At 39.3% G+C, this 12,290-nt stretch overlaps 1 protein-coding gene across 4 annotated transcripts in view; it reads right to left on the bottom strand.

Moving 5' to 3' along the window:
* Positions 1-12,290, bottom strand: part of PHEX (phosphate regulating endopeptidase X-linked) — a 244,095-nt gene that overhangs the window by 48,940 nt on the left and 182,865 nt on the right. For all 4 annotated transcript variants that reach the window (XM_064278085.1, XM_064278084.1, XM_064278087.1 and 1 more), the window contains one exon: positions 2,742-2,800. In XM_064278085.1, coding sequence (XP_064134155.1) covers positions 2,742-2,800 — 59 coding nt within the window. The remainder of the gene's footprint in view (positions 1-2,741; positions 2,801-12,290) is intronic.

Here is a 12,290-nt window from a genome sequence, read left to right as displayed (position 1 = left end):
AAAATAAGGAACTATAACCACCCTGAAAAAAATCTAACATTGAAAGATGGCCACGGTCTTAGTTAGCTAGTGCTGCTATAATAGAAATACCATAAATGAGTGGCTTTAACAGACAGAAATGTATTTTCTCACAGTTTAGGAGGCTAGAATTCCAAATTCAAGGTGCCAGCTCTAGGGGAAAGCTTTCTCTCCCTGTTGGCTTTGGAGGAAGGTCCTGGTCTCTTTTGAGCTTTTGCTCCAGGATGACTTTCATGTGGCTTGGCATCTCTCTTCCCCCATTTCTGCTTTCTTCCTTGCTTGTTTGAATCTCTTTTATATCTCAAAAGAGATTGACTCAAGGCACACCCTATATTAATCCTGCCTCATTAGGTTAAGTGCTACGGCTGCTAACCAAAGGGTCGGCAGTTCAAATCCACCAGGTGCTCCTTGGAAACTCTGTGGGGCAGTTCTACTCTGGCCTATAGGGTCGCTATAAGTCGGAATCAACTCCACAGCACTGGGTTGGGCATTAGCATAACAAAGATAAACCAAACCCAAATGGGATTATAATCACAGGCATAGAGGTTAGGATTTACAAGACATATTTGGGGATGGGGGGGACATAATTCAATCCATAATAACAGCCACAAATCATAGGGTTTCACACACAAGCATGAATTTGCAAAAAAAAAAAAAAGAAAGCTGAACTACAGGTTTTTCTGTTTTCTACATAAGTATCTACTGCGTGCAGAAGTAGACTTAAATGGCATAAACCAGAAAATGATAATGGGAACTAGAATGAAATTTTCATAAATCACGATACTAAGTATAGTTACATCTTCGATGTGAAACCCGATTAAACAGATGGCCACATGCTGTCAGAGTCAGTCCCTAATCAATAAAGATGTTCATTTTAGAAAATCACCTCAATTTTTCACTTCTTCAGTGAAGCAAAAAGAAGGTAGTGGTGGGGGGATGGGGAAACCCAGGGAACCCAGTGGGGAAATGTATAAGGAAAAACTCCACCTGTCTTAATTTGTAGTCTAGAAAATCAGAAAGAAGAGGGGGAAAAAAAGTCACCCAAAGGATTCCCTGTCATCTTGCCTGGGAATGTAATTTACAATGAGAGTGAGCAGTGGTCATTAGGAAAATAGAAACAGCTTGAATCTCTTAATTAAAATACTGCTTCAAATTGTTCATTCCAAAACCCCTCTGCCCATGAGCTTTCACGAAACCATTGGGTTACCCTGAAATGGCTGCTTCTTCAGTAAACCTCTAATTGGATCGGCCCTTTCCAGACAAGAAAAGAGCTGAAAGGGGATGATCCTTGGAGGCAGAACTCTTACTGGATATACTTAAGTGTCCAAAGGAGCAGTAAGCACTCACTAACATTTGAAAGTGAGTGTGGAAACACTGGCTAAGAGATTATCACATCACCTTTCCTTGCATAAGAGCTAGTCTATTACATTCACTAAAACAAAACAAAAATTAAGTCTCCCAATGCCAAGTGTTGATGAAAATGAGGCGCAATGGTAATGCTTCTGCACTTTGGAACATCCATTTTAGAAAACATTTGGTGTTTGTTATCTGGTAAAGCTGAGCATTTGCATACCCTAACCAAAACCCATTGCCGCTCTGAGTCAATTCCAACTCATAGCGACCCTACAGGACAGTGTAGAACTGCACCATAGAGTTTCCAAGGAGTGCCTGGTAGATTCGAACTGCCGACCTCTTGGTTAGCAGCCATAGCATTTAACCGCTACACCACCAGGGTTTCCTTGCATACCCTAGAAGCCAGGAATTCCACTCCTAGGTATATACCCCAATATCACGTGTATCAAGGGACATGTACAAGAGTAGTCATAGCAGCACTGTTCATAATACGAAAAACTGAAGATAAAAAACACATAGAACTATCAGCAGTACAACAGTAAATGACCTACTACCTACCACATGCTATGTGGCTAAATCACAGAAACAACATGTTGAACAAAAAAACAGTTGCTGAGGATTGCATACAGTACGACATCACTTATTATGTTAAAAAAAAGCAACTAAAAATAAACAATTTACTGCTTAAGGAGATATACATAAAATGGTCTAAAATTTTATTTAAAAATAAGAAAACGATAAACACAAAAATCTGAATGGTGGTTACCTCTACCGTTAAGGGAGAGGGACATGGGCAGATGCAATGACATTGATAATGTTCCGGGTTCTTGGTTGGGTTGTGGATTCATAGGTATGTATTTATTTGATCACATGTTTTCTTATATACGATATTATATACTATACTAAGATATATGTTATGTATATTCTTTTGCATGGACCAAAGATAACATCATAAAATAATTTCTTTTAAAATGGGTAACCTGAACAATTTTCTATTGACCAATGGAATATTCCACATAATATTATTGTAATTCATATTGTATCAAAAAGAAGTATTATTAAGAATGTTAGCTAGAATTAACATCTCAAATATCATAAATTTCAGTGTAACATAAACCAAAACCTAACCAAACCCAGTACCGTCGAGTCGATTCCGACTCATAGTGACCCTATAGGACAGAGTAGAACTGCCCCACAGAGTTTCCAAGGAGTGCCTGGCAGATTGGAACTGCCGACCCTTTGGTTAGCAGCTGTAGCACTTAACCACTATGCCACCAGGGTTTCCTTGACCCTACCCTTAATTATATTCACTGAAAAGCTCCTTCCATTTTGTACCCAACTAGCAAGGAGACAAGGAGCCAGGTACTTACGTATCTGGTTGGTGGATGCACTGTAGAAGGCATTGACGGTCGTTGGATTTGTGAACCACCTGGAGAAAAAGAAGCAAATGCCACAGGGTGATCAGCATTATACAGGCAGAAGGGTGGCAAGGACAAATACAATGCAGCTGGACTGATGTGGAGCGCAAGGGTAAATGATCACCTCAGTTTAGGGCTATTGCTCTGCTCAATGAACAATTTCATCCTAAACTGAACATAGTTCGATAAGAATATATTAATATACCTGTGGGTCATTGTTATTAACAGAAAAAGTCAGCACAAGTGCTTCTGGAAGGGCTTTAATGAGAAATTCTAGGCTCTAAAGGGCTCTCCCTGCAGATGGAAACAGCAATAAGCTGATGGTTGCCCAACGCTGCTCAATAGATTGATGGGACGGCTGCATTTCCATGCTGTATCACTTCTGACCTGTTCATTAAAATGCCTGGGGTTGGTGGTAACACATAGGGTCATGTAAAGAGAGATGAATAAGGTACAACTATGCTACCCAGAGGATCCATCTGCTTCCGTGGAAAGTGTACTTACTTAAGTACCAAAAGATCTAGTGACGGGAACAGCCTCTATTACTAACAAAGAACAAAACAAACCAGTGGCCCTTAAGTTAATTCCAACTCATGGTAACCCCATGGAGAATTGTGCTCCACAGGGTTTTCAGTGGTTGAGTCTTCAGAAGTAGGCTGCCAGGACTTTCTTCCAAGGTACTTCTGGGTGGGCTCAAACCTCCAACCTTTTGGTTAGCAACTGAGGGCTTAACATTTTCTGACACCCAGGGACCTAATATTAACTAACAGGGTTGTATTGCAAAAGTCACCTGCCTTCCTGGTATTCAGTTTTAGGATAATGTACTAGGAGATTTAGGGAGCCCCTTCCAGCCATGAAGAGTCTACAGCTCCATCTTAAATGCACAATAGGTTACATAGGTCAGGAGTTGGTAATTTGTTTTTTTTCTATAAAGAGTCAGATCTTAACTATTTCAGGCTTTGCAGGCAAAGAGGCAAAACTGAGGATATTATGTGGATACTTCTATAAAGGAGAGAGAAATTTTCCACAAGTTTTTTATTGACAAAATTCAAAAATAATAATAATGATTACATACAATTTTTTTTTTTAATATAACACTACTAAAAAGAAGAATGTAATTCTTTGGGGGAGGATAATATTTTGCTTAATTGTAATTCAAAGTTAGTGCTTCCATTATCAAATTGACTACAAATGTTTGTTTATAAAAAATCATTCTTAGTTCATGGGCTGTACAAAAACAGGCAGCAGGTCAGATTTGGCCCATAGGCTGTAGTTTGCCAACCCCTGACTTAGATGGTTGTAAGCTTCAGCCACTACCCTGTGTGACTGAAACCAAGCAATCCTTCTTAAGCTGAACTGCTTAAAAATAAACTTATATAAATCCTTTTTAGAATAATCATTTCACTAATTTATGTCTGACTAGAAAATAATTATTTCAAACTAATAGACTAAGTTATGTTGAACTAATATGGAACAGGTAGGAAACCCTTTCATTCATGGGAGATTCTGGTTGGCCCATTCATACATTATTCCCACCTGTAAAGAATTTTATGAATATGTCATCTTCTATTATTATTACCTAACATTCACTGTCACAGCGACCCTATAGGGTCACTATGAGTTGGAATGGACTCGATGGCAGTGAGTTTGGTTTTTTGGTTTTAACATTCACTGTGCACTTATTATTCCATTTGTAGTTTATTCTCTATAGCAACTATAGGAATTATTAGCCCATTTCACAGAAGAGGACCCTGAGACTTACAAGCATTATATACTTACACAAGGTCTGGTATGTCTGACTTCAAAGCCATTTCTCTTAAATATTATCTAGAAACATTACTGGAAATGAAGGAAGTGCCTCCCCTCTCATCAAAACTGAAACCTAGACTCATTTACATCAAGTATATATTCTTTAACTTCAAATTTAGGGATAAGTATTATAATGACATGTGCAAAGACCTGGAGTTGGAAAACCAAAAGGGAAGAACACGCTTGGCATTTCTCAAGCTGAAAGAACTCAAGAAAAGATTCAAGCCTCCAGTTGCAATATCGAAGGATTCTATGAGGAAAATATTAAACAATGCAGGAAGCATCAAAAGAAGATAGAAGGAACATACAGAGCCACTATACCAAAAAGAATTGGTCGACATTCAACCATTTCAGGAGGTGGCATATGATCAGGAATTGTTGGTACTGAAGGAAGAAGTCCAAGCTGCACTGAACACATTGGTGAAAAACAACCAAGAATTGATGGAATACCAATTGAGATGTTTCAACAAATGGATGCAGTGCTTGAAGTGCTCGCTCATTTATGCCAAGAAACTTGGAATACAGCTACCTGGCAAACTGACTGGAAAAACTGGAAGAGACCCATATTTATGCCTATTCCCAAGAAAGGTGATCCAACCAAATGTGGAAATTATTGAACAATATCATTAATACTGCACACAAGTAAAATTTTGCTGAATGAAGAGAATTCAAAAATGGTTGCAGCAATACATCGACGGGAAACTGCCAGAAATTCAACCCAGATTCAGAACAGGATGTGGAACAAGGGATATCATTGCTGATGTTAGGCGGATCTTGGCTGAAAGCGGAGAAAACAGGAAGATGTTTACCTGTGTTTTATTGACTATGCAAAGGCATTCGGCCATATGGATCATAGCAAATTATGGATAACACTGCGAAGAATGGGAATTCCAGAGCACTTAATTGTACTCATGAAGAACCTGTACATAGATCTAGAGGAAGTCATTTGAACAGAACAAGGGGATACTGTGTGATTTAAAGTCAGGAAAGGTGTGTGTCAGGGTTGTATCCTTTCACCATACTTATTCAATCTGTATGCTGAGCAAATAATCCGAGAAGCTGGACTATATGAAAAAGAACGGGGCATCAGGATCAGAGGAAAACTCATTAACAACCTGCATTACCCAGATGATACAACCTTTCTTGTTGAAAGTGAGGAGGACTTGAAACACTGATGAAAATCAAAGACTATAGCCTTTGCTATGGATTATACCTCAACATAAAGGAAACAAAAATCCTCACAACTGGACCAATAAGCAACATCATGATAAATGGAGAAAAGATTGAAGTTGTCAAGGATTTCATTGTACTTGGATCCACAATCAACACCCTTGGAAACAGCAGTCAAGAAATCAAATAATGCATCGCATTGGGCAAATCTGCTGCAAAAGACCTCTTTAAAGTGTTAAAAAAAAAAAACAAACAGATGTCACCTTGAGCACTGAGGTGTGCGTGACCCTAACCATGGTGTTTTCAGTCACCTCATATGCATGCGAAAGCTAGACAATGAATAAGGAAGACTGAAGAAGAATTGACACCTTTGAATTAGGGTGCTGGCGAAGAATATTAAATATACCATTGACTGCCAAAAGAACGAACAAATCTGTCTTGGAAGAAGCACAGCCAGAATGCTCCTTAGAAGCAAGGATAGCAAGACATTCTTTGGACATATTATCAGAAGGGCTCAGTCTCTGGAGAAGGACATCATGTTTGGTAAATTAGAAGGTCAATGAAAAAGAGGGAAACCAACAAGATGGATTGACACAGTGACTGCAACAATGGGCTCAAGCACAAAAACGATTGTGAGGATGGCGCAGGACTGGGCAGTGTTTCGTTCTGTTGTACACAGGGTCACCATGGGTAGGAACCAACTGGACATCACCTAACAACAACAGCATTTCAACAAACCCTAATGTTTACCAAAAACTTTCTGACTGGCCTACTTTCCTGAGGCTCCCCTGACCTATAGAACGATAAAATAATAAATTTGATTTATTTTAAGCTGCTGCAATTGTGATAATTTCTTACAGCAACAACAGAAAACTAATACATGACTGAAAGAACCCAGCATTTGTATGTCTATTATTTGGATCAAGAGGAAAAATCCAGATGCTTCTCAACTTGGCTACTAAATGGCATTGAACTTTGCTATTTTCTAATGAAAGGCTGCCTGTCGGGGTTTTAAAATGTATTTGCAAATTTTTTTTACACTCCTACCATTAAGAGGTAGGTACAGTCTAAATTCCTCTCCCCTGAATATGGGCCTGCTTTAGCAACTCACTTCTAAAGAATAAAATGCAGTGGAAATGAAACTGTGTGGTTTCCAAGGTAAGACAATAAAAGATGATACAACTGCTCCTGGCTTGCTTGCTTGCTTGCCCGCTCGCTTGCTCTCAAAGAAGTTGCTCTTAGAACTTTCTGGGTCAGCCAACATGCTTAAAAAAGCCCAGTACACATGTAGAGGCCACATGGCTCCAGTATCAACTAGTAGGCATGGAAGAGAGGACGCCTTTGAGATGACTCCAGCCCCAGCCACTCTCTGACTGCAACTTCATGAAATACCATGAGTAAGAACCACCCAGATGAGCCTAGTCGCCCCCAGAATGAAGAGAGAGAAAAATAAATATTGCTGTTTTAACTCACTCAATTTTAGGTGGTTTGTTATGTATCAATAGATAACTGGAGCACTGAAAAGTTGGCTGTCCACAGACTAAGTCCTCCCCAATAGACCGAATTTTCCCAGAAAAATGTTTTGCTTGCCCAGCACAATGGTTAAAAAAAAAAATTACTGAATTAGAACTCCTTTAAGTGGGATATGTAATCACCAGTTCTCTACAGTCCCCACCACTCCCTATTGTTTAGACAGGTCCAGGTCACATATTTGTTAACAGTCTAGGCCCTGAAGTCATTTGAATTTGCACGTCTTATCTCCCAACAAGATTTTAAGTTCCTTATTGGCTCAGCAAAGATCACCATGAATAAACAAGTAGTGTCTTTGGGGTACTCCTGCAGTCTGTGTTTGGGGAAGGATTTAATGGATAAGGTAGGGAGAAGCCACATATAAATTTCAAATCCCAAAATATAAGAGGAGGAAATTATATCAGACAATAGGTTATACAAAGGGAGAATAATACTGAAATGTAATTATTTGGAGGTAAAGACATTGCTACCCTGATTTCTTTGAACTACATAAAACAGATATATATCAGGCTAAATTTCTGCAATTATCAACTCTTAAACATAGCCTAGGGAATATGGAATGAAAGAACCATTGGATATTTATTGCTTTATCACACATATCCTACAGATTAAACCATTCCTGTTCCATGCAATACATAATGTTTTTGCAAACAAAAATTCTGGGCAGGGCTACAATTTGTATAGACATTTGATGTATTTTTGCATATTCTTTCAAAAGCTAGAGAAAGAGAATCCAGACATGTTTGGTCACACTAGAATGAGTTAATAGGGAAGCTGGTTTAAAATCATTTCTGTCAAAGAAAGGGGATCCTGAGGGAAAGAAATTACTTTTGACTCAAGCCGAGCAGTGAAGTAAATCCTCCATTTTTAAGTAAGCTGATGAAGTGACAATTCTGAGAACCAAACCCTAAATATGTACCTTCAGGGATGACCACCCAATTAATTTCATTCTTGCTGACATTTCCCGTCACGTTAGAAACTTCTTCAATGCACATTAGTGCAGCTAAAATGGATTCCATGAGAATGAAAGATAAATGGTATTTATCTCCTATACCCACAAAGAAGCAAAATGTTATTTCAGGGCTATGTGGAGGGTTAAAGGGAATAAATAATTATGATCTGCTGCTCAAAGTAAGCTGGTGTAGTGGAGCTACTCCAGAATCATCTCCACTTGATTAACTCATGAATTTTCAGACCTGAAAGATGTCGATTAAAGCCAATGGGTATCATAAAGCTTAAATTCCCTACAATGCCTGAAAGGACCAGCCAGCCATTTCCTTAAAAAAAAAAAAAAAAACTATCATATCACTTTACTCTGCAAATGTTGTAATGTTGACATTCCTGAAATAGACATATAGTCTGAGGAAACAAGAATTATAAGCATTGTGCTGCTTTTCATACTTAAAGAACTTTTCTAGAAATATTAACCATTTTAACACCTTTGTAAAAGAGGTATTTGTTTTCATTGACCGAGAAGAAAACTACACAAATCACACAGTTTGCCTTAGCCCACAAAGTCAGCCAGCATTTTTCCAAGGCATGAATAAAATATGAGAAATAGTCGAGACCATTAGAATCTGACAGCCTATCAGCATTTTAGGGTGATGTTAAAGATGGCACATTTAGGGATTTTTCAATTAGGAACCCAGGCATTGCTATACACCCAAATAAATAACATCATTTTGAAACTGAAGAATTAAAATTACTATCAATAATACTTACAGCTAGGAAACACCCTAAACCTGCTCAAAACTTGAGTTTTGCACTTTAGTTGCAATGGTTTTGTCAGCCTTCCTCACCCAGGGGTGAGAAGCCACTCTGGAGGCTTAACCTTTTCCCATGGCTGCACATTTTGGGGGAGTATGAGTGGAAATAGAGGGCAGGGTTTCCTTCCTCCCTAGGATCCAGAGGGTACAATATGGTATTACCCAGAGGAAGAAAGAAAAGATACGACAGCAAAAACCTGAGAAATGAGAAACAAAAGCACAGCAGAAAAGAGATTATTTATATTAAAACACTAGAGGGTGCATTTTAGTCTCCAAGTTAGAATTTATTCTTCACTTACCAGAGACTCTAAAGAAATCTGTTAATTTTTATTAAATCATATTTCATAATATGTATTGTATCCTTTCACCAGACGTGTGCAGTCTGTACGCTGAGCAAATAATTCAAGAAGCTGGGCTATATGAAGAAGAACGGGGCATAGGATTGGGGGAAGTCTCATTAACAACCTGCGATATGCAGATGACACAACTTTGCTTGCTGAAAGTGAAGAGGACTTGAAGCACTTACTAATGAAGACCAAAGACCACAGCCTTCAGTATGGATTGCACCTCAACATAAAGAAAACAAAAATCCTCACAACTGGACCAATAAGCAAGGTCATAATAAACGGAGAAAATACCGAAGTTGTCAAGGATTTCATTTTACTTGGATCCATAATCAATGCCAATGGAAGCAGCAGTCAAGAAATCAAACAACACATTTCACCGGGCAAATCTGTTGCAAAGACTTCTTTAAAGTGTTAAAAAGCAAAGGTGTCACTCTGAGGATTAAGGTGCGCCTGACCCAAGCATGGTGTTTTCAGTTGCCTGGTGTGCATGTGAAAGCTGGACAATGAATAAGGAAGACCGAAGAAGAATTAATGCCTTTGAATTATGGTGTTGGTGGAGAATATTGAATATACCACATATTGCCAGAAGAACAAACAAATTTGTCTTGGAAGGAGTACAGCCAGAATGCTTCTTAGAATCAAGGATGGTGAGACTTCATCTTACATATTTTGGACATGTTATCAGGAGGGACCAGTTGCTGGAGAAGGACATCATGCTTGGTGCAGTGTGATGAATTACTTAGTATGGCCTTTCTCACCATGGTCTTGTAACTCCCACCCAGGTGATTGGGCAGGGCTGTGCAAATAAGATAATGTAGCACACGAAGAGGATTGGTCAGTTTTGCCTTAAAAGAGAGTCAATTCCAGAGCAGAGAGAAGAGCCCACCGCCACCAAGCCAGGAGAGGCCCACAGGAGATGGTGCAGTGAGCTTCCCACCCCACAGAGCAAGAAAGCTGAGTACCTCTGGGCAGAGACTGAGGGCCAGGGAGAAGCCTACACCTGACCTATGAATTTGATACTTGCCAGCCTCCACAACCGCCTAAGCCATTTCCTTTATGTGGTTTGTGAGTTCTGTGAGACATTACAGTAAATTAGTGAACCCAAAGATGGGAGGGAGAGTGTTGGGGGGGGAGGGAGCAGTTGATGTTAGAGATGATGGAATGGTACAGCAGCTTGGAAAAGTTGGACATTTGGGACATCTTTAACCTCCACCTCATAAAAACCAGCTCCGTGCTGATTCCTATAAAAGAAATTACTCATTTACTTGGTAAAGTAGATTAAAAAAAAAAAAAAAGTAGATAGTTGGCGAAAAAGAGGAAGACCCTCAACAAGGTGGATTGACTTAGTGGCTGCAACAATGGGCTCAAGCACAATGACAATTGTGAGGATGGCAGGACTGGGAAGTGTTTCATTCTATTGTGTATAGGGTCGCTATGAGTCAGAGCCAACTCCACAGCACCTAACAAGAGCAACAGCAACATAGTATGTGAACTACGACATTACATTGCATGTTGTCAATATTGTCTGTAATGGCCACATTTAAATACAAGAAAGCTTTGTTCTTCAGCATGCTAAGCAAAAGCATGTGAGTTTGCATTTTCAAAATGGCCAGTAACTGAAAATTGTACCACTTGGGAAGGAGGCTGGGAAAAAGATGACCAGGATACTTTTGCCAGATTTTCTAACTAGGCTGGTGACATGCTTCCTAAATCCCTAGGGCTCTATTTCTTCATCTGCAGACTAAAAGAATTAAGTCTTTCTCTGCTTTAAAATCATTCGTGTAGCAGTAGAAAACCAACTTGCTATTTAAAATACCATCTGATCTCTGTGGAGAGTAAATTCTGTTAAAGAAAATCTCAGAGTCAATTGGCTAAGCATCTTAAGGATTTTCAATATTCACATGTGGCCCTTGAGCTGAGTCTGGAAGCAGAGGCTAGGGAGAATGGAATTGCTTTGTCAGAAGAGTAAGAATCATTTGGAAGTGGGCAGTGGGATGGAGAAAGGTAGAAGGAAGGAGAGGAGAGAGGAGCCAGCCAGTTCATAAGAGGCTGAGATGCTATGAGAGAGAGGTGAAAATCCCTGGTGGCCTAAAGGGCTGGTAGACAATAACTAACACCCGAATTTAGATTATTTGTACTTTTATTAAATAAAACCCCTTTTCTCCATAAATCTTCAGTAAACTCAGCTGCCAACACATATATATGAGATAAGCTGTGGTGGGAGAGATTAGCATTCAAGGAAAGAGACGGAGTCCCACATCTGGGCCAATGTAAAGCACAACTGGGCAGTGTCTATAGCAAGTTGAGTTGCTCCAACAACTGGCAGCATCTCTAATATGGAGGAGCCCCAGAGAAGACCCTAAAAACTCACAAAAATACTGGTGAGAGCCTTGAATTTCCTACACATTGCAAAAAGAAGAATTTGAACTGATCTGAAGTAGATCTTAAAGGATGGAATGATCTAAAGCTACATACATCTGTAACTACCATATTATATGTAGATGATCATAGGGATATCAGAAATAATTTACTGAAGTCATAGGATTTAAGAAGCTACTTTTAGAACTCTAAATCCAAAATTTCTATTGAATTATTTAAGTTGGGAATGAAACAGGATAGATGAACTCAGAGATAATATGATGGAAGGAGAGAACCAGGCCAGTCAAGCAGTTGGCTTTAAACCAGTGATTTCTCATTTCCATAGAAGTTCTAAAGCCGCCCACTGCCTTCTTCCTTTGTGCTCTTGATTGGAGTCAGGGATGGGTGGGAGGATAATTCAGCTTTAGGCCTACTCCTTAAAGTCAGTAACTTGGAACTAACTTTTGGCTGTGTTATAAGAAGATTTGAAGGGCAGAGGGCAAGGATGGCCAGATGGGAGT

Source organism: Loxodonta africana, chromosome X (assembly GCF_030014295.1).
Source record: "Loxodonta africana isolate mLoxAfr1 chromosome X, mLoxAfr1.hap2, whole genome shotgun sequence".
NCBI lineage: Eukaryota > Metazoa > Chordata > Mammalia > Proboscidea > Elephantidae > Loxodonta > Loxodonta africana.
The sequence above is the reverse complement of the archived record's forward strand: the minus strand, read 5'-3'. Positions and strand labels throughout refer to the sequence as shown.